At 55.0% G+C, this 23,008-nt stretch overlaps 1 protein-coding gene across 6 annotated transcripts in view; it reads right to left on the reverse strand.

The window, feature by feature from the left end:
• The window catches only part of RBM19 (RNA binding motif protein 19), a 131,617-nt gene that overhangs the window by 84,366 nt on the left and 24,243 nt on the right, over positions 1-23,008 (reverse strand). For all 6 annotated transcript variants that reach the window (XR_010933309.1, XR_010933308.1, XM_067700694.1 and 3 more), the window contains exons 17-21: positions 16,638-16,792; positions 13,932-13,992; positions 10,153-10,232; positions 7,416-7,471; positions 4,290-4,406 (exon numbers count right to left, since the gene is read on the reverse strand). Coding sequence is in view for 4 of the 6 variants with exons in the window: in XM_067700694.1 (XP_067556795.1) it covers positions 4,290-4,406; positions 7,416-7,471; positions 10,153-10,232; positions 13,932-13,992; positions 16,638-16,792 (469 nt within the window). In the remaining 2 variants the exon portion in view is untranslated. The remainder of the gene's footprint in view (positions 1-4,289; positions 4,407-7,415; positions 7,472-10,152; positions 10,233-13,931; positions 13,993-16,637; positions 16,793-23,008) is intronic.

The following is a 23,008-nucleotide window of genomic DNA, read 5'->3' on the forward strand; positions in this document are numbered from 1 at the left end:
GGCTTCCACTGAGCGAACGGACTGAGGCTCCGTGGAAGCATCTGCGGGTCTGTTCTCTGAACCATATCTCTGCCCTGGGGTCTTTCAAACCCAGCCTTTCGGATGGAGGCGGGAAAAGAATGAAAAAACAGCTTAGGGAGGGTGGAAGGGAGGCGCAAGAGGGAGGGAATATGGGGATATATGTATACATATAGCTGATTCACTTTGTTATACAGCAGAAACTAACACAACGTTGTACAGCAATTATACTCCAATAAAGATATGAAACATAGGGCTTCCCTGGTGGCGCAGTGGTTGAGAGTCCGCCTGCCGATGCAGGGGACGCGGGTTCGTGCCCCGGTCCGGGAAGATCCCACATGCCGCGGAGCGGCTGGGCCCGTGAGCCATGGCCGCTGAGCCTGCACGTCCGGAGCCTGTGCTCCGCAACGGGAGAGGCCACAACAGTGAGAGGCCCGCGTACCGCAAAAAAAAAAAAAAAAAAAAAAAAAAAAGATGTGAAACAAAAAACAACTGAGCAAAACCACTTAGCACAGGCATGCACATGCGCACACCTAACCCACAGTCAACCAGAGAGCAGGGGGATGCCCACTTTACATCTTCTTCTGGAATCGATACTGACTTAAGGCTGTGGGCACCTGCTGGGTGAGCCGAGGACCATCCCATCCTTGCTCTGGTTGTGGGTTGAGGAGTTGGCTCCCTGCATCCGTGTGTGCCCTGCGCAGTCTGGGGAACCCCGGTTTGTCCTGTACATGTCCTTTCAGGGCTTGAGGAGGAGCAGCTCGGCCTTGCCCTGGGTCTCACATTCCTTACTGACCCTCTCTGCCCCAGAACCTAGCTGCAGGGGGACAGCACTACAGTGGAGGGCGCGGGGAGCTGGGAGGGAGGGAGATAATTAGGGAAAAGAGGAAAAAAAAAAAAAGGATATGCTGCGGAGAACTTCCAAGGAGTCAGCACTACTGTGACACGGGCTCTGTCTAGAGTCAGACCTGCCCTGGGTTCAAAGCCTGGAGCCGCTGGCTTTGTGCTGTTTAATAACCACAGCTAATGCTAGGTAACTACCCACTCCACACCAGGTGCTGTACTAAGTGCCCCACATGCATAATCTCACTTAATCCTTTAACAGCTCTGGAGGCAGCCGCATGGTGAGGGAGCCGGGTGCCAGCCCGAGCCACCTGACAACCCAGTGGGTAGGAATTCGGGCTCTGGAGCTGGTCTCTTCACTGGGAAATGGAGCCGATGACAACCGCTCCGCGGGGCTGTAATCAGGCGAAGCGCTTCAGCCCACACAGAGGTCGCGCTCAAAAAATCTACCTCATTGATAATGACAAACACTAGCCTCGTTACTGAGATTCGCAGCACACGTCATCACCAGTATTATGGCTACTATTTTATGCCAGGGGAAACTGAGGCCCAGAGAGGGGGCAGCAGAGAGAGAACTGCTGTCTCCTAATTCACTGCTGTGTCTACTCTCTGACTCTTCTAAAGGGCGAGCCTCGAACTGTCCCAGAGGACGATCCCGCAGAGGCATGGATCTGCAGGGCCTCTTGGCACCCGTCGGGCTGGGTTTAAGGGGTTGGGGTGTGGTGCAGTGAGGCCTGGGTGGAAGGCTGGTGGCCCCCAGGAAAGGCCCAGGCAAACACTGCCTCGGCTGAGAAACGGCTGCCCCCAGCGCTCGGGCAGGGCCCCCAGCGGCTGCGGAGGGCGGGTGAGCTGCTGTACCCCAGCGGGCTGCCTCAAGAACCAGACCATGCCCTCCCACGGCGCTGCACTCATGCCCTCACACCCCGGGTGTGTCACTGTGCGACTGTCACTGTCGCTTTCCTTCCTGGTCCTTCACAAACAGTGAATTCCTTGAGAGAGGAGCCTGTCTCTCCTGAAATGGCTACGTGCCGGGCGCCTAGCACAGTGCCTGGTACAAACGACACACGTGCGGGATGGTGGTTCCACTAAGGGATAACAGCATCCCTCCTCCGCAGCGCTGCTCTGCTGCTTAATAAAAGATACAGCATAGGAAGGCATGTAGCAGAGCCCAACACACACTGAGCTGGTGATTTTGATTATGCCTGGTAGGATAACTCCATGAAAACTGCCTGGCAAAATGGACCGGACTGGTTCCCCTAAACCCTGACATCTTCCCCTGGCTCTGACCTTTGCTGGCCACTGGCTTTGTCTGAAACTGGGTCTGTGTGCTTTCCTGGCAGAGCTCGTCTCCCAGAGAAGGTTCACAGCGACCCCTGCTGCCCGCGCTCGGAGCGGCCTCAAACCCCCGGCCAGAACACACAACAAAGCCAGGCTCCAAGCAGGCTCTGGATTTCCAGGGGTTGATGAAAACTACCACCAGAACAATGGCAGGAAGGGACACCACATGTAATGATGTTCGGGGAACACTAATTCCCTGTCTTCTCAAAATAAACATAAAACGTGAGATCAGACAAAGCGCTTTTCCCTTCCCCTTGCGGGCTTTTGTTTCCCTGGATAAGTGTCATCCTCAACAGGCTGCGGAACCAAGTGAGCTGTCATTTCAGCAGGATGCTGTTCCCTGATCAACGCGTGCTGCTCAGAGCCATCCCGTTCTGATCTGGCAGTTCTTAAACTGGACTCTTTAAAAAGCAGAAGCATGGTTGAAACCAGCGGCCGTGTGGGGCTCGGGATACATACCTTCTCGTGACGGCGACCCACTCCTCTTGACTCGTCCCCCCAGATGCTGGGAGATGGAAAACAGCCTCCTGCAGATGGTGACCCCACCTTACCAGGCTGTTACTACCACGCAGGGGACCCTGGGATCATAGATAAGACCCCGCTACTAAGAAATCGACAGGGTTCCCGTCTTTGCATCAGCACTGGGCTAATGTCTGTTAATGAACTGTGTGCCAGTGTATGATTTAGAGTGGGGGGGAAGACGACAGGGATTTTTAAAGCAGACCCTTCAAGGGGTTCCCCATTCTTCACGCCACGGAGTAGGAGCAAAGAGGGTAGACTCCACACAAAGATAATACACACTTTCCAGTCTCCAAAAGCTAGGACTTAACATTTTGTGCCCACAGCTGACCTGGCAAGATGCTAACTGGGAAACCCCAATCGGGGTTTAGCTTTCCTGGCCCTCACGCCAGAACCGGACAAACGCAGGTTAAACAAACAAGGTCTAGCACACAGGATCCTGAGTGTTCACCCCTATGCAGGCCGCAGAGCCGCAGGTCCCCAGAGTACTCTCAGACTGCAGCCGAGCTTCCGTGATCTGCTTGGTTGGGGCCGATGGCATCTGCCTTAGGTTCTGACAGCCAGAAGGGTCTGCTCTCCGTGCCACACAGCACACGCCTGGACAGTGCCCCGGCTTTATAAACGTCTCCCCCTTATGCCCTCTCTCTGAAGACGTTTCATCCAAGGCTTGGTGCTGGGTGGTGCCTGACTTACCTGGAAAACCCAACAGTGTAATGTACTGGCACGGGGGTTGCAGGCTCGTGGCCTGGGTTACAGCCGGCCCTCAGGTAGGCGTCGTCCCACAGTGTTCTTAGAAAGTGAATTAGTTGCCAACTCAAGAATCCAGATTGCCAGTTTCTCTTTCAAAACGCGGAAGAACTGGTCCTACGACATCTGCGTCCCTGCCCAGCATCACCGCTGGCCCTCCAGTCCGTCAGTTCCCACCCAGTCTGCTCTGCCAGGCTGTTCGCTGCCTGGCCCCCAAGAGATCTGAGTTTTGACTCCTGTGCTGTAGCATCTGCTGGTGGACTGCATTATTTAGGCAGGTGGTCCCCCCTCATTTCAAAGCGGGCTTTCCATAGACAGCAGTGCAGACCAGTGTGCTGCCCAACCCTGGCTGGATACCAGAATCCCCTGGGGCGCTCTGATCCGAATACCAACATCTGGGCTCCACCCCGATCAACTGAATGCAACTTTCTGGGGGCAGAGCCTGAGCAAAGGTGTATTTATAAAAGTCACCAGGTGATTCAAAGGTGCAGAGAAGGTAGTGGGCCACTGGCTTAAAGCAAAGGATGACTTGGGCGGCAGGATTTCAGGCAGATCATGGGCAGAGCTGGGCGTCAGCCGCCTGGCTCCCTGCCCCTCCTGCAGGTCGCTGGTGGGGATGAAGAAGACTGACTGCCCTGTTTGGACATGTTTCTGCCCAGCGGTCTGGAGAGCAATGTCTGAGATTAAGGGAGATACATCAAAGGCAGCCAGAAGATGACCTCTGAGAGGCCACCGCACTGGCCTTCAGCAGACCATCGAGGACCCGAAGGCTCAGCAGCTCCCCCCGACATGACGGCCCCGCGGACCGGACCAGCGCCTCTCACCTGAAGAGCTCGCGGATCTCACGGCTGTCAGCCTGGAAGGGGATGTTCCGCACCAGGATCTTGGAGGTTGTCTGCTTTCTGGGCTCCTGTTTCCTCCGAGCGGACGTCAGGGCTGGCCTGGAGGGTCGGCGGAAAGGCTCCAAGTTATTTGGGGCCTCAGCAGCTGCTGCCCTCTGCTGACTCCACCGGCCCCTCCCCCCACCAGCACCGACGCTCCTGTCCTCTGTTCAGGTGAGGGACTCGAGGACTCTGCGTGGACACGGCTGAGAGGAAAGGGGAAGGAGGCGGGCTCCCCTGGGTGGCACGCAGCCTAATTATCTTCTCCCCCCAGCAGCTGTGGATGTCCAGTCGGCACATCCTACCCTGGGGTGTCTGCTGCCCTTCATCTGAGACACTCAGGGACCAGCAGGGACTTGAGGAAAGAACTCCGATGGGGGGGTGGGGGCAGCCTCTCCCTAAACCCAGTCTCCTCTGTCTCTTTCTTTGCAGATGCCCAGAAAGACGCCGGCTGGTCCCAAGGTCTTGTTGGAGACATTTCCTCATGAACCCGAAGCGCAGAATCCAGGGGCCTGGAGCAGTTTCTAACCATGGAGGTGGGTCAGGGCTGTGAGACGAACTCTCTCCACCTGAGGTTCAAGGCCATCCCGAACCTGTCCCCCTGCTCTTCCAGGGAAACCCTCCACTCCACGGACGCAGGGGAGGGTCACGAGCACAGCCATGAGTTGACAATCTGGGTGTGAATGCCCCGTTGGCCACTAAGGATCTGTGTGATCTTGGACAAGTTATTACTTGGCCTCTCAACTGTAAAACAGGCCTAATAATAGTGCCAACCTCATCGGATTGTTTGAGGATTTAATGAAGGACACGTCAAAACACTCTGCACTGTGCCTAGCACAGGGTAAGTGTTCCATAAACGGTAGCTGTGATTATGAGGACGGTTATGACTCACTTCCTTTAAGTCTGCTCCGGGTCACCTCCTCCCTAACTGTCTCCACTAAAATAGCAGCCCGCTCCCACTCCCAGCCCGGCTCGATGTTCCTGGCACTCATCACTGTCCAAGAGCACATTACATATTCAGTCATGTTTCTCTTCACGGTCTGTCCTCTAGGGCTATGCTGTCCAACACGGCAGCCACCAGCTGCACGTGGCTAACAGTTAAATCGATATTAAAATGACACAAAATTAAAAATTCAACTCCTCGGTTGCTGGGCTAGCCAGCCTCCAAGATGGTTCCCAATGGTCTCTGCCTCTTGGTATTCATGCTCCTTGTGTACTCCTCTCCTGCTCTGAGCCTAGGTCATAAAAGACGCTGCCGCTTCCTCCCTATTCTCTCTTGGATCACTCGCTCTGGGGGAAACCAGCTGCCAGGCTGTAAGGACACTTGTGCAAGCCTAGGGAGAGGCCAACATGGTGAGGAACTGTGGCCTCCTGCCAACAGCCATGTGAATGTGCCATTTTGCAAGTGAAGCCACCAACCCCAGGGGAGTCTTCAGATGAGACTGCAGCCCCGGCCAACGTCTTGACTGCAACCTCATAAGAGATGCCAAGACGGAACTTCCCAGCTAAGCTGCTCCTGAATTCCTGACCCTCAGGAACTGTGAGATAATAAACGTCTGCTGTTTTAAGCTGTTAAGTTTTGGGATACTTGATTATGTAGCAATAGATAATTAACACAGTGGTAGTTGCCACGTTTCAAGAGCTCAAATGCCATGTGTGGCAAGTGACTACCACGCTGGGCAGTGCAGATGTAGAACATTATAGGATGTTTTTATCATCGCAGAAACTTCTATCAAATAGCACTGCCCTAGAATGTAAACCCCATGAGGAATCTCCCTCCCCAGCTCCTGGGAAGAGTGTCTGGTGCCCAGGAGGCTTTCTGTAATTTTTTGTTGAATAAAAGACAGACTAAATGAACACTGCCTAGGAATTGAGAGCCTGCAAGGTGACTTCAGCCTGACTCCCTGGAGTCAGGGGACTGAGAAGAGAGAGACGGGCGCCACTGGCTGAGTGATCACGTGCTGGCCACGTGCTAGACGCTTCATGCACAACCTCCAGTTTCCACATTTTACTTTACGGGCAAAATCACCCGCCCAAGGTCACACAGCCTCTGGATTAGAACCCAAAGCTGCAGGGCACAAAGCTTGAAACCCCCCCCCCCCACTCTTAATTCATGGCTCAAGAACCCCCGTTAGCTTCTGGGGGCTCCCACACCAAGCCTTCTTCTGGCTAAGGATGCTCAGCACGGGATGGCCTGGGATGGGTGGACACCACCAGAGGTGGCCAAGGCTGGCTTCACAGGGAGCATTAAAGAACAGAGAGAGAAGGAAGAGACAGCGGCAGCTTCAGGTCAGCTCACTGGCGGCTGATCTGCTCAATGACCACAACAAATGACCGACTTCCTGAAAACCATCGAATAAATATCTTAAACCAGCCCAAGGATTGTTAGAGGCAGTCACTTCATCACCTGAGGCGGACAGATGGGACTGACAATGACAACAATGATAACGGCTGACCCCAGGTACGCGTTACATGCCGGGCACTGTTCAAAGCACCTCCAGTGTATTAGTTCAATTAGGACTTGCAAGGGTGAGGATGTAGGGGCAAAACTAAAACTCCCAAGAGACCTCCACTACTTTAGGAAACTGGTCATTGGGTCCAGTGGTCTGTCTCCATCTCTAACGTCTACTGAATCTCTTTCAAATTAAGCGGAGGCCGTCTCTGGGCGCTGCTGTCCAGCTCCAAGAAAGAGAGTCCCATAATGCGAGGCGTCTAGGTTTTCTCACTGCCTCTGGTTCGTCCAAGGCTCCAGCAACTTGCAAGTCTCCCTGAGTTTATTTATAGGACCAAGATAAGTGGGTTTTGCTTGCTTCTCCTGCCTGTGTTCCTTTTGTTTTAATAGATGTGTACTAACACGTTTACTCCGGGGACTGGCATGGTCCCAGTTTACCAGGGAAATGGGTATCAGAGCTGGCATGCGGGACACCTCCTTAATTAGGAAGCGGTCCCAGGGTGAGGGGGGTTGGGTCGGGGAGGATGTTCAAAGACCATGAGACAACATCCAGGGCACCAGCACCAACACAAAAGGGATGGACTCAATCCAAGGAAGAGGGGGCAGGGGAGACTCACTTGGTGGCTCGTTCTGAGATCCTGACTTCCAGCTTGTGGCCGTCCACGACGTGACCCTGAGAGATGAGACAACACAGCCTGTCCCTCTGTCCTCTTAGAAGCACTCACCCATAGCCCTGTCCTTCACCGGAGTGGGCTTCGGCTGAGTGAGGGGAGAGAGAACTTCGAGGGGGCACTGACTATTCCCAGGAGACAAGCCCGCTGGAGTCAAGGACAGAGAAGGGCTTTTCCTGGAAGTGGTTCCCGCTGAGCCCGGGCAGCAGCTGGTGGTTACGGAGACCCAGCCCTCCAAGTCCTCTGGAGCCACGAGTGGGCCTTGACCTTTAAGCCATTCAAGGGGCACGGAATTTTCCATTGTTTATAAGCATTTTCAGGCAAAGTAAGCCCTTTGGTCTGGCTTGCAGAGAGAGAGTTTGGTTTGGATTGTATGCCGTTAAAAAAAAAAATTCTAAATCACAGCAGAGATGCATCTAAAGCTAGGCTCTTAACACGGGTCCCTTAAGGCAAAACTGGTGTATTAGCAAAACTACCCTTGAAAATCCTTTAAAGTCTCCCATAAAGTACAGCACACGTAGCTTCGTATAAACAGCTCTTTGCGGCAATACACCCGTATGTAGCACACAGCGAGGCACAGAACATAACTCTAATGTGTGCAAGGCAGACTCTGACAGGCTCCTGAATTACATGGGAGAGAAAGACAGACCACTGGGCCGTGCAGAGCTGAAATCCAGTTAAATGAGTACGCAGCATCTAATGACAAAGTTGGATTTCTAGTGTCTCTTGAAAAAACAACAAACAAAACAAAAAACCAGAGAAGATCTGGTATGGCCGGGGCCCACCTGCCCGTCAGGCAGTACCTGGCTGAGGCCAAGAAGTGGCTGCCCCGGTAGAAGGGGCGCAGGTGCCCAGGCTCTGTTCTGGGTGGTGCTGGCCCCGTCGCTAGTTTACAGCTAGTGGCCCCATGGGCACTTGAGGTGGAGAGCAGAGAGACTTTCCAAGTGAGAGCAGAGGCCCCAGAGGCCATCCCTCCCCACCACCGCACCCAAACCCAATTCAGCCCTGGAGTTGCTTTGGGCCAAGGGGAGGGTCATCAAAATTCTACAAAAACGATCATATTGGCTAAGTGCCCAGTCACATTTCCTATAATCCCCAAGGCCTTTCGCTTGACTAGCAAGCTCTACTGGGACAGACTCCATCACCTGGAGGGTCCCTATAAAGCCAGGCTTCACAGGGAGGTGGGCCGGTATGGGTGCCCTTTTCACCCAGTATCCAGCCCAGCTGTGCAGGCCCAAGCACACGTCTCAGAGAGAATGGGAGCTGGGAGGGCGTGCGGCTTGCTACGCGCTCGCTTGTCAACTTGGCCCTGGTCAACTCCATCTTACGTTGCCGCTGCCTGGATGGCCTATACAGACACGTATATTCTGAATAGGGTTTAAAAGGGATCCTGGAGCCTCTGGAGCAAGTGGGCCTCCAGAAAGAAAGAGGCTCGTGAGAAAGCACTGTTCCTTGTCCCCTTCCTGCCACCGAAGGGCCTGGGGACGTGGGGTGTCAGGGAAGGTGCTGAGGACACTGTCTTTTTTTTTGGCAGTATGCGGGCCCCTCACTGTTGTGGCCTCTCCCGTTGCGGAGCACAGGCTCCAGACGCGCAGGCCCAGCGGCCATGGCTCACGGGCCCAGCCGCTCCGCCGCGTGTGGGATCTTCCCGGACCGGGGCACGAACCCGTGTCCCCTGCATCGGCAGGCAGGCTCTCAACCACTGTGCCACCAGGGAAGCCCTGAGGACACTGTCTTAAGCTGAGGCCTGGCCCACTTTGGGGCTCTGTTCTGCTCCCTGTAACCTCAGCTCCCTTCCTGCCATCCAGGGCCCTGATCTGTCCCTGTACTTCGACCCAGCAGGAGGGCATCGCTCCTTTCTCAGCAGGACATAAGTCTGTGTCCCAAACACCTCCGCGTTCAGCCCCCTTCTCCCCACTGTCACTGCGTCCACCCTGACCTGTGCCTGGAGGACTCAACGGTCTCCAACCTGCCCTCCTATGATGCACCCTCCACACAGCAGCTGGAGACACTGTTCTGCAGCAGAAATCAGATCCTTCTCCAAAGTGCTCCAAGCCCTCTGATGGGATCGCACTGCCTCTATGTTGAATTCCACAGTCCATAAAAGGTCTGCAAGATCCAGCTCCACATACCTCCCACCCTGTACCCTGTCCCTGCCACACTGGCGTCTTTCTGCTCCTCAGACATAGTAAGCTCACTCCTGCCTCAGAGTCCCTGCCCCAGGCCCTTTGCACGTGCTGTTCCGAGATCTCTGTGTAGCTGACTCCTTCTTGTCAATTAGGTGTCAGCTCAACTGTCACGTCCTCAGAGAGGGCCTCTCCTGACCAGGCGATCTAAAGCAGCCTTCCCCTCACCACAGTGTCTGCTTTATCTGCACCCGAGCACTTCTCATGACCTGGTCGTGGCGTGTTTCTTCAGAGGTCTGCTTCACCCAGCTCCCTGAGGCCTGGCACAAACCAGGCTCTTGATCAAGAGTTGCAGACTGAAGGAATGCCTTGTAGTGACTGTGGGGGGCTGAGGAAGTTCAAGGCCGTGGGCCACAGTCCCCTAGGGAACTGGAGAAAGCAACGGGCCTGGGAAGATGTGGGCTGCTCGGCATTCCCACTCAATTTCCGAAGACTGACGGGATACCGCACCACCTGCCTTGTGCCCCCGGGAACCTCGGCTGAGAACGCCCGCTTACCTGGAGCTGCTTGAGAGCTTTCTGGGCCTGCTCCGGTTTCCTGTATTCCACGAATCCAAACCCCATGGACAGCAGCGCGCCTGAGAGAGAGAGAGGTGGGAATCGTACGGGGGCGCCAGGCAGGGAGGAAAACAAAGAAGGTGCACCAGACCAGGTTCAAGGGCTCCAAGGGGCCCCTGGACGGCCCCTCGACATTCTCATTTCTTCATGCCCCTCTTTGTTCCCCAAGATCCCAGCTCCCGGCTCGCCATTTATTACCAGTCGTCTTGAAGAATCAGCCAACGAGGTTATACAGCCGACACCTGAGGCCCAGTTGACTATTAATTAACAGATGATCGACGTGATAATTAACTTCATAATAGAATTCCGCCTTTGGGAGGGAGGGGTGACCATCGCCACGACAAGCGGCAAAAGCTCTACCCGGGCAGTCCCCTGCTTCCATACATAATGCATAATACGAACACATGCATCAAAGTCAAGCACGCCAAAGGCTTACTCTTTATAAAGTATTTCTGACCACCCGGTTACACCTGGTTCCTGGGTTTCAGACATAAGGCTGGGACAGGGAGGCTGTGACCACCTCGTTAGAACTCCTCTGGTTCCCTATTGCTGGGTCGTGAGTAGCAAGAGTTCAGATAGCCAGGGGTGTCTCCAAAATTTATAGAGAACTCTGCTTCCTGAATGTAAATATGCGTAACTGGGGGCACACAAGAATAAGGTCTCTAATCACACCTGGCTCTTTGACACAAAATGTGATGCATGCCTCCGCCCCCGCGGTTCATGCTGATTTACTAATTTTACTCTCTATTTTTTTACAGTTGAACTCAAAGAGGGCCGGCTCAAGGCTGATGGGCCCAAACGAGGCTCAGGGTTCAGCACTGTTGACCCAGCAGTCCTCATCTTTGTCTGTATTGTTTGTGAGGCTGTGCCCCTGCTTGTCTGCATTTCTACTCACAACTACATGTTATAAAACGAGGGCCCAAAGCAGGAAGAAATTCCACAAACAGCCCAGACCTGGTTCTGCGGGCGACAGGAAGGAGGTTCAGAAAGAACTGATGGCTGATGGGTAGCGCCACCCCGTGGTGACTTTCAGTATTTGTTTTCCAGTGGACACGTGAAAACACTGTTCTGAGGGCCAAGGCTGGAGGGTCTGTGCCCGTAGGGTATTTAAAAAGCTCATTAAGATGGTGTTAAAGGCAACTACAGAGAGTCAAGTTCATTGCCGATTCACTGACGCTGTGCAGATCCATTCTGCCCTTCTCCTGCCCTGGAACGCTGATGCCCATAGAGAGCACGACTTGGGCCCCCCCGGCCTTCTGGTTTCCTGTTCGGTTTACCCAATGGAAAGCTCCGATTTGACATAGGCGGGTGGAGGAGGTAGAGTTGGGGCCCCCGTTCTTTCCACGCACCCCATCGCCTCCCCGCTTTGGCGTGGTTCTGGCAGCGCCAGTGTCCAACCCACACCCTTGGCTCTGCTGGTGGCCCTTCTTCTGTGGCTCTGGCCACACCACTCCCTCCCCACGGCCTCTGGGCTCTGCAGGGGAGGGGCGTTCTCCCACAGGATCCACTGCCTCGACATTCCCGTGGGTCCCCTCAGCCCAGCCCAGACCCAGGCACTCGGCCCCTTCACTACAAACATCTCCTTGACAACCGCAGCTGAGCGTGCTTTCTGGTTCCTGCTGAGACCCTCGCTGATAACAGGCACCATCTAGATTCCCCCCAAGCTGTGACGGATGAGCCCCGGAGAGTAGGGCTCTCACATACAGGCTCTTTAAAAAGACAGTGTAGCTTTCAAGAGCTGCTCGTGGCACTGAAAGATCAGATAACCGTTCTAAAGCACGCTGAAGAGCGCTCCCGAGGGCCGAGGGGCCGGCTCCACAGAGCGTCTGACTGCAGAGGGGCACGGTGACACTACAGCCTGCAGGGACAGCCCTGGATGGAGCTGGCGACCCCTCTGCCAGCCTGTCTCACCCCCCAGACTTCAGGGGTCACCTCTTTTCCTGAACTCCGTCCCCAGACCCCCCCATACTGAGCCTTCATGTCGTTCACTCGGCGCTTAGCTGCCTTTCCCTGTAGCCCAAACTACATCTGCGGTTCCTGGTGAACAGGGATGTTATGGTTTGAACTGTGCCCAGCTCCCCAGTGTGCGTTAAAGTCCTAACCCTCACATCTCAGAATGTGACCGTATTTGGAGATAGATCCTTTACAGAGGTAATCATGGCAAAAATGAGGTCCCGAGGCTAAGTGCTAATCCAATATGATCGGTATCCTTATAAAAAGGAAAAGGGGCGGGCTTCCCTGGTGGCGCAGTGGTTGAGAGTCCGCCTGCCGATGCAGGGGACACGGGTTCGTGCCCCGGTCCGGGAAGATCCCACGTGCCGCGGAGTGGCTGGGCCCGTGAGCCATGGCCGCTGAGCCTGCGCGTCCGGAGCCTGTGCTCCGCAACGGGAGACGCCACAACAGTGAGAGGCCCGCGTACCGCAAAAAAAAAAAAAAAAAAAAAAAAAGGGGTGGTGGTGAACTCTGAACACAGGACAGGTGCACACAGGAGAATGCCATGTGAACATGAAGACAATCACTTATAAGCCAAGGAGAGAGGCTGGAACAGATCCTTCCCTCACGAGCACTCAGAACGAGCCAACCCTGCCCACACCTTGATCCTGGACTTCTGGCTCCCAGAACTGTGGGGTAATAAACTTCTGTGGTGGAAGCCACCTGGTTTGTGGTGCTTTTTGCACCCCTAGCAAACTAATACAAGGAACTCCCCAAATTCTATGCCCCCGTCTGCTTCAGCCCCTCCAAGGCTCCTCTGCCTGGCAGCAAGCCATCTGTGACCTGGAATCAGCCCACCTTTCTAGGCGCGTCTTCTCCCTCTTCAGTACACTCCCGACCTGCTACTGCGCCCTCTCCCGCCTCCGCCACCCACCCCCGCCTCCACCAGCTGACTGCTCTGCCTCCCTACCCTCCAGGTCGCGGTCTGACGTGGAGACCCCTGGCCTGGGCTCCTGTCCAGCCAGGGCCCCCTCTACCAGACCCCTTGTTGCTGTGTGCTGTAACCACTAGCTCCTTAGTCTCTCAGGACACAGCCACGGGACAGCCCACGTGGCATGCCTACAAATCCCGGCAAATTGAAGGGATGGGGAGCGCACAGCTGTGAGGAAGCCAGGAGCAATGGCCCGTCTACCACCTGCAGGAAGCCAGGGCCGGAGGAGGAACAGAGAGACGCCAAGGGACTCGTGGCAACGCCTGAGGCTGACAGGAGAGATGAGGGTGGGGTCTGCGTGGCCCAGGCACCCAGGGGCCAGTGAGGTGCGTGGCTGGTGACTCAGTGGAGCGTTCTGGATGTTCTACATCTGGGTCACTTCTCTTGGAAGGGAAGAGGGAAAGCCCAAGACGGGTCTGTTCTCACTCTCCCCTGGAGATTTCCAGAGCACAGAGATGCTGGGAGCAGGGAGAGGCTTCTGCCACCGAACAGTGTCAACCCTGCCAGCCCTCTAATCGCACTGCTCTGAAAACACCCGACAGTCCGGGGTGGCAAAGGATCTAGATTCAGAAGAATCTGACATGCATGGCTGCTCCCACCGGAAACCAGGAGTCTCCAGGGACCCAGAAAGGAGGACCATTTTAGGCAGCCAAGCGAGAGAGCGTGGGGCTGCCAATGCTTCAGAATGAAAGAAGACCCTCAGAATAAGCAAGAGAGAGGTACCCTTGCCCCTGCCCAGAGCGACACTGTTTCTTTCAGAATCGCTCCTTTCTAACTGAGATCTCCTGCGAGATACCTGCTTTGTTCTTCTTCTTGGAAATGGAGCAGCTCTTCGCCACACCCACTTTGGAAAACACCTGGAAGAGAACGACAGGTATTATCAGAATTTCTGTGCTAATCCCGCAACCTGGCGTAGGCGTGTCTCGAAAGACAGAGGGGACCAGGCAACTGCAGGCATGGAGAGGGCGAGAGCAAGAGAAGAGTTAACCCCTGGATGCGCTTCCGTGGCCGGGCCCTGGCCCGGGCCCTCCGCCTGCATGAACTCATCCAGCCCTTGCAGTGATTCTACCAGGTGTTACTACCCACGTTTTGCAGATGACAAAACTGAGGCTCCAAGGGGTTAGAGACGCACCCAGCGTCACAGCTGGGAAGCCCCGGAGCTGATAGTTGGATCCAGGCGCCAGAGCCCAGGTTCTAAATGCCGTGCAGGTGGAGGTCCTGGTCAGACACTAGGCTCCCCACATTTGCCCTAATATCACCTCGGGGGTCCCCAAAAATATCTGGAGGCACTGGATCATGGCCTACTTTAAGTAGCTTGGATGCTCCCTTAGGGTTCCCCGTAAGGGCCGCTGGGCTGGGTCCTGGCTCCCAGTGTCCAAGAAGGACCTGGGACACTGAACAGTGCAAGGAATCACCGAGGGCCATGCAGTGGGGAAGCTGGGCCTACACTTAGAAGCTTGGAGTCCACTGACCCCAGTCCTGACCCTCTCACTGCCCCTGCACCTAACGCCAACTAATGTTTAAAACTTTCAAAAATCACATTCTGCTCTATTTTTCCCTTTACTTTTTTTGTCTTTCTTGCTAGAATTTGAGAACTGACCAGTGCGAATTCCTGTCCTTCTGGTTCACTGCGGTGTCTTCCACAGCACACACAGGGCCCCGGGAGAGGCAGGTGCGGGTCACTGTTCACCGACTGAGTGAAGGGGAAGCAGAGGGGAGGGGGGATTCCGACCAGCAAACAAGAACCGCACGCAGCTGACATTCACTGACTCTCTTATTCCGACTGTCAAACACTTTACTTGAATTATCTCATTCATTCTAATCAGATCTTCCAAACAGCTCCGCAGAAGATTCTATTAACACCCCCTTTTTACAAATGGGAAACTGAGGCACAGAAAGGCCAAAGGACCAGCCCAGGGTCACACTGTTAGTAAGGAGTGAGGCTGGGACCCAAGTCCAGGCAGACTGACCCTTAAGCACAACTCTCCACTCAGGATGCTGTTAACAGGAGCCCTGTGAGCTGGACGCTGCTCGCCACAGTGCCTCGAATGGGCTGTGTGACCCTAGGTCAGTGAACTGACCTCTCTGAACCTCAGTCTCCACATCTGTAATATGAAGAACCTGGACTAGATCATTTTGGCTGTACCTTCCAGCTCCAGAGTTCTTTAACTCCAAGGATGCTCTTAGGCTGAAGCTTGGGCACATCTTCCAGGAAAAAAATGGTTCCCATTGACGACATCCCCATACCAGATACAGGGGGGCCAGCACAGCAGAAATAAAAAAACAAACCCTCCACAAGCTGGTTTGACCTCTTCAAAGCTATCTAGCCTTTGGACACTACTAGCGTGTGCCTGTTTGTAAAAGCAAACTCAAACCAGACCAAAACGGATTCGGGAAGTAGCCCAGGAAAAGTCCAAGAGTGGGTTTCCCATTGCCCCAGAGGGTGAACCTCTGCGCTTAAAATGCTGCTGCTTTTGCCAGGCACCTCTGCTGCCGTGGTGGCTTTTCTAACTGGCAAGTGACAGTCACACTGGAGATTTAGCCAGAGGGTCCCAGCGTGCAGGCTCTGATCTCCTGCTTCACCTTGACACCCTGGGCTTTCCCGCCCAAAGCAGGCTGGACTCCTTTCCACCCATCCACCACCTTCCTGCCTCTAGGACTCAGTGGACCCCGTCTCCCCTCCTGAATCCAGCTCTAGGATTTCAGAGCTCAAAAGAATTTGCAGAAACCAATCAGCTCAATCCTCACGGCCTTCTTCCTTTCCAGAACCAGTTCATGGCTGTCAGGCTGCTAGTCACCAATTCATGCATTAAAAAAAAAAAGGCATCGAGCATTTATTCTGTGCCAAACCCAGTTCACAGAAGCAGAGACTCTCCCCGTGGACAGTTCTCAGTCCAGTGGGGGAGCTCGCAGACCCCAGTCCTTTGGCACTAGAATCCCCATTTCCAGATCTCTGGCCCAATTCCTTCTAGAAGCCCCCCAGCGCCCATCATTTGGCATTTTCCCAATGCGTACTTGGAGTTCCCCATCCTTTTCCCCTCCACCCCCTTCCTATGAATGCAAAACTCTCAGCCCATCAGGGACTCCAGGCAGGACTGCCCCTCCTCCAGATTCACTCAGTGCTGTGTCTTCTGCATGTTCCCACCAGGCCAGGAGGGTGTGCTGGCGTTTACTTTTGGGTGGTTACCCTCGCAGACACCATCTGGGGAGGGGCTTTGTTTTCTGACTACAGCTCTCACACCGCATCCCAACAGGTCCCCTTCAAGTGCATGCAGGCGCCCCTGCCAGCCCCCAGACTGGTCTGGCCAGGGCTCCGATCTCCGGGTGACATGTCTACTGGACAGCTCGGTGGAGGTGTCAATGCGGTGGCTGTTGGCTGTTAATCTACACGCTGCCACAAGTCACTCGTCCAGGCAGGATAAACACAGTGACCACATCAGCAGACTGGGTCTCCCGCCCCGCCCACCCCCGCCCGCTCCCTCTGGGCCGAGCGGTCACTCACCCCCTTCAGCGTCTCCTCGGTCGTGTCGAAGTGGAGATTTTTGATAAACAGCGTGCACCCGGGAAGGCTCTCCTCATTCTCTTCCTCCTCCACCTCTGCTGAAGTGTCGTGTGCTGCTCCCTCTGTCAGCTTTTCACCTTCTGGGGTCTCGCCGTCTGCGTGGGCCCCCGCAACCCCGCCACCAAAACAAATCTGTTAAATGATGCCTTATCTGCCTAAGCCCCGGGACCTAAAGCACAGAACCTGCCAGACCCGGGGGTTCTGTCTCTGAGTGGGCAGCGTCAGGAAGGGGCGGCTTGTGCTGGGTTTTAGCAACTGCTGGGGGGTGGGCTGAGGGAGGGGAGAGACCGCCGTGCTTCCTGCCTCTGTTTTAAAGAGAAAAGAGTGTGAAGCACAGACCAAAACCCAGGAGCCCTAACTTAGACTGACCCACATCATATCACCCATATAATCTGAACCTCAAAATAAATTACTGTGAGCTGCAAACGTAAGCGATGTGGTCTTTTTCCTCAAAAACCAGCACTTGGCGAACTTTCAAAATAAAATGCAACTTAAAACTGCAAAAATTACAGAATGGGAGCAAAACTCAGAACGTCCTAAATACCCCTTGAACCTAAGGGATGTTACGTTCATTTAAAATCCCCAACATACATAACTTCAGGAAGCATACACATAAGAGTATGTTTTCATCTACACAAAATATATTCAATTCAGAGCTACACGTAACAGCAAAAAACTGAAAAAAAGACAAAAACCGACTATATTCATAAACAAGAGATCTGGAGAGTTATACTGCCACCAAAGGCTACACTAATATGTAAAGATGACGTTTCCGAAGAATGTTTAAAGACGTGCAACGATGCTCGTGACAGAAAAATTAAGAGAAAAATGAAGGTGCAAAACAACATACGACGTGACCCCAATCACGTTCTGTATCCAGAGCTTACGAGACACATACGCAAGAAGAGAAAATAGCGCACTCCTGGTTATTTCGGGAGACTGTGATTACGAAGCGCTCCATCCTGTCACTCCCACCCGTGACACGCCTACTCTGAAGGAACAGCATTGCAGGAGGAGGGAAGGGCAAGCGTGAGGCTGTGAGTCAGCAGGGCGGGCGTGTGGCTGCAGCTCAGGATGGAGCCCTGGTGGAGAACGGGGATGTCACCCGAGGGATGCCGGAAGCCTCACGAGGTTGGAGGTGGCGTCGTGACCTCTTGAGAAGTTCCACTGCTGGAAAAATGTATTCCGTTTGGGTCAACCTCCCCAGTTTTTCACATGATCGGGGCCTGGGGACAATCATCATTTCCCCCACGTTCAAGCTCCAGGAGCTCCTCCCGTAGCCCCCGGGGAAATCAAACCCCATCTCAGCCATTCTCCAAGATGCCCGCCCGCTCCCACCCTCATGGTTCTGAGCATGTGGCCCCGACCCCCCCTCAGGTCTGAGCCCTGCACGTGCCAACCTGCAGCGGACGGGGACACTCATTCTCTCGTGCCCACTTGCACGCAAGTAGTTCAAGGCCAAGGGAGCTTCCGGGGCTTCAAACCCGTCCCGCACGCTCTCACGCCGAGCACGACAGCCCTCTCCATCGCCCCCGGCCCTTTCTGATGCAAGCCTACTGCTGGCCAGTCCTAACTGAACTTCAACCGCTTTGTCATAAAACAACCCTTTCAATCCCTAAAGGAAAGAGCGACAGTGAGGATGTTGCCCATTTCACATCAGCTGAACGGGCAGCCTTCTCCCTTCACGCTCCCTCGGGGGTGAACCCAGAATCCAGACTCTCGCTCCAGGACAAAAAAGGAGAAATGTACATAAAGGCTCCTCCCCCACCCAAGCGACTAATGCAATTTACCCACCGGGACTCCGTGGTGTGGCCATTTGTCCTCAAAACCCAACTTCCAAAGCAAAGCAGGGTAGAAAAAGTATTACTGATGATGGGGAAGCAAAGCTAAGCAGACAGGCTAAGATTCCAGGTGGTGAATGAGAACTTCAATGGAAAGGAAGACCACGCCCCTCAGCTGCGAAGGACACCCACCCCACAGGCTCGCCTCAAGTCTGATGTGTCTTGGAGATAAAAGGAGAGAGGAAGGGGTGCCAATCAGATGCCCCACTGCGTGTGGGGACTGGGCTAGGCCTGCGAGGATGCTATCTCACCGCAGACCATAGCACTGCATCACAGTAAACCGGTGGTCCATGGAAAGTTCTGGAGTTCGCTGCATCTGAACTCTAAAACTCAGGCAACTTCATGTTGGGAGAGAGGTTCATGCGAGACTGAAAAAATTTTTTTTGTAGAGAAAAGAATGGGGGGGATGATGGTGATTGAGAGAGCACCGTGCCGGTTTAAGGGGCAGCCTGTTCGCGGCACCGGCCAATTGCTGTCATGAGGACAGATCAACCCAAGTGTGGCCAGGTGTTCAGAGCTTTCACGAGAAGCTGAAAATCCAGCTTTTCATGGGAAAACCCACATTTTAAAACTCTTGGCAACTAACTCAGCGGCATGTGGCTTCTGTACTAGGCAGTGGTCAACAGACTGATTTAAACCAGCTTATGGGCCTTCGTGCCCTGCTCCCCACTTCCAGCCTGGCAAAGCCCAACGACCCGTCCCTCTGCCTCTCCCAAGGGCCTGGAATCCAGCCAGTTCCCAGCGTGGCATTCCAGGGATCTGAAGCCTCACAAGGACAACAGCTCCGGGGAGCCCAGGGGCTGTGAACAGGGCCAGAGTCCACTCCTTCCTGCCTCCCTGCCCCAGGAGCAAGGGCTGGTCTGCTTCAAAGCACTTATTTCAAAGGTCACAGGCCCCTGCCCAGGAAGTGTGATGTTTGCATTTCGTGACAGAGCTGAGATGAGCTTGCAGTCAGGGTTGGCACCCCAGGAACAGACAGATCCCTTCCCCGGAGGGTGAGCGGCCCTCAGTCCCAGCCCAGGGGGAACAAGAGGGGACTGCGAGGACGGCCAGGACCTATCACCTACCCGGGTGTGCAGCTGGCCTGGCTCCTCCCACTTCTACTAAGTCAGCCAACGCCCCGGACCCCCAACATCCAGGAGAACATCCAGCTTGAAATAAAAGACACGATTAAATGCAGTCTGGCTCTGCTCCAACAGCAGAGATGCCCGTTGTTTCTCCAGACCTCTGTGTGCCCAGCCACCGCCTCCCCACCTGCAACTCCCCCGGGGTGCTGGAGAGCTAACAAAGACAAGGGCATCCCAGCCTCGGGACCTGCTGGAAAACGGGGGCCTGAAGAACACGAGAAGGGGGCCCAGAGACCGCAGTCAGGAGGCAGCGCAGAGCTGTGAAAGCGCACGCACGCGCGCGCGCACACACACACACACACACACACACTCCCCTTTTCTCTGCTGGCTTCTTTGGAAATTCGAATGTCTGCTACTCCATACGCACGCTGGGTCCCCGGTCCAGGGCACCGTTGCCTCTTGTGTGGATGACCGGGTGTTCTCCTCACTGGTCTCCCGTCGGCACCTGTCCCTGGCCTGCCAGCTTCTCCCATTCTGTCTCCTCGCCTGCTCCATTCCAGCTGCACCAGCCTCTATTCTGATTTCTGAGCCTGCCAAGACCCATCCCTGCCACAGGGCCTTTGCACTTGCCATCTGTCTCCTCTGCCTGTTCTGCTCATCCCATTTTCCCAGGCCTGGCTTCTTGTCAGGTCTCAGCTCAAACGTCCTCCCCTCAGAGCTCCTCCTGTGCAGTTGTCCCCAGCACAGGCCTGGCCACTTGCCATCAGAGTCCCCTGGGTACCTTTCCTTCAGAGGCCTTACCCCTTTCTGAAATCACCTTATCGGTTCACTTCTCTGTGTCCCCCAACTACAAGGGGAGCTCTCTGAGGACGAGACCACATCTGACTCAGTAACCTCTGCACCCCCAGCACCGGGCCCAGAGCAGATGCTCCAAAAATATCGGTGGATGATGATCTGCTACACAAATGGCACTTAGTGTGACCGACAGGAGCTGTGGGGTCACAGCTAGGAGCACAGACCTGGGAGCTGGTGGCTCCGGGCACAGCCCACCTCTTTCCAGATGTGTGACTCTGCATAAGTCACTCAACCTCCCTATGCTTCCTTCTTTCCATTCAAAAAAGGAGAAAGGCAATCACAGGGTCCACTTGCAAGACAATTATGAGAATTAACGCACAGAAACCCAGATAAAACAGTGTCTGGGCCAGGGGAAAATGTCAGGAATCCCTACCTCCGCAGGCCCATTGCCGGAAGAGGCAGGCCAGCCGGCTGCAGGCTTTTGAGAAGAACAGCCAGCGCCGCAGGTCTGAGTGCAGGGGACTGTGTCTCTGTCGGCCACATCCCTGGGAAGAGCTTCTGCCCCGCTCAAGTGGCCAGGCCCTGCTACGACCCATGCCCATGTCCAGAGAGGTGTGGAAACGGCCAAGGGCCAAGGACGAAGCCAAAGGTCACTGTTAAAAGTGCTTTTCTGCCAGGCTCCCCTGGTGGCACAGTGGTTAAGAATCCACCTGCCAATGCAGGGGACATGGGTTCGAGCCCTGGTCTGGGAAGATCCCACGTGCTGTGGAGCAACGAAGCCCGTGAGCCAGAACTACTGAGCCTGCGCTCTAGAGCCCGCGAGCCACAACTACTGAGCCCACGTGCCACAACTACTGAAGCCCGCGCACCTAGAGCCCGTGCTCCGCAACAAGAGAAGCCACCGCAATGAGAGGCCCGCGCACCGCAACGAAGAGTAGGCCCCGCTCGCCGCAACTAGAGAAAGCCCGCGCACAGCAACGAAGACCTAACGCAGCCAAAAATAAAATAAAGAAAATAAATAAATTTAAAAAAAAAAAAGAAAGAAAAGCGCTTCTGCCCCTGGCCTCAAGTGGGGTGACGACAGGAAGACTAGCAAGGAAAAAGGAGGTATCACAAAACGAACAGATGTTTGCCAACGACCTCACCAGGAACCAGGAAAAGTGGGAAGAAGCGCAGGTTGGGGATGGGGGCGGGGGCGGGGTGAGGGTGCGAGGAAGGCTCGGAAAGCAAGGTGGGCTGGAGGGGGCTGGGAGAGGCAGGGGGGAATACCGTCCATCTGTAGTTGGCACAATAAAATCCAGTCACGCATCACCACATGGGGCTTTATTATAATCAGGCCGCAGAATTTACGGTCGCTCCCTCCCCCTTCCGGCTCTCTGCGCGGAAGGCTGACAGCAGAGACTGTTATCAGTTGCAAGCAGCTTTTCAGGACCTCCCCCGACTTGGAGCCCTTTATCTGGAGGTGAGGGTCTTGGTTGTGGGGAGATAAAACACATTGTCCCCCCCCCCCGAGAACGGTACAGGGAATGGAGGGCTTCGCCGAGAAGACAGGTGTCGGGGGGGGGGCACTGGTGAACAAAACAACCCTCTCTGTCCACTCCCCTCCTGCTGCCTTCCTGCGGAGCCTGAGAAAATCCAGGGCTTGGGGGCCGGCTGGTCCCCGGCAGTGGGGATGGGGAAATGGGGAAGCTTCAGGAAACATGTGCAGAGGGGCGGGCGTGGGGGAGCAGCAGGTGAAAAGGAACAGCTCGGGGACCGGGGAGGGGACCGTGTGTGTGATACAGGTAAGAAAAGGAACAAAAAAGGGCAAAAGGAGGCTCGGGAGATGAGTCCTGCGGGGATCCGCCTGACGACACAGGACTCAGCGGGGCGTGAAATCAGCTCAGGCGTGCACAGCTTCTTGGTCCCTATCCCATCTATTTGCTGCAACTACTGGCTCCCTCCTCCTAGCTCCGAGGCCTCCTTTGTGTGAGGGGAGGCAGGACCCTGGACAGCAGCCCCCTAAGAGGCAGGGCCTGTTGGGGACAGTCTGTCTGGGATGTTCTCAACACTGGAACCTAGGCCCGGGCACCCAGGGGATGCTGGGGGCAGGCAGGGGCAGCCTTCCACCTTCCGACCAGGGCACGCTATCTCTGCAAAGCCTCCCCTCGCTGTGCTCCAGAACATTCTGCACCCAGGGCCCACTTCTATTACTGTAACATCTCAGCTACCCCCGAACAGCCCCACCCATCCTCCTAGCAGCCCGGGAGCTTCTGAGGAAGCGGTATGTGTTGGGCCCATCTTGGTCGCCCCAGCTCAGTGGCTGGAATCCAGCTGGTGCTCAGGGCTGAGTTAGAGACCATCCACTTCACCTTATGCTGCTGAATTAGGACGAGGGTCAGAGAAACGGTGACTCGGGCGGCTTCTCACTGAACTCTCACAAAGGCCTTCTGCCCATTTTACAGATGCAGGAACAGCCTCGGAGGCTGGTGGCTTTGCCCAGTCACTGGGCTAGGCGGGGACAAGGAAGACAGTGACTTCCCCGGGAGCTGTAAGCCTCACGTACGGAGGACCCAAAGTGCTTAGCGCAGGGCCGGGCATGGAGGAAATGCTGCTTTTGCCTGTGGAT

Source organism: Pseudorca crassidens, chromosome 12 (genome assembly GCF_039906515.1).
Source record: "Pseudorca crassidens isolate mPseCra1 chromosome 12, mPseCra1.hap1, whole genome shotgun sequence".
In the NCBI taxonomy this organism is placed as follows: Eukaryota; Metazoa; Chordata; class Mammalia; order Artiodactyla; family Delphinidae; genus Pseudorca; species Pseudorca crassidens.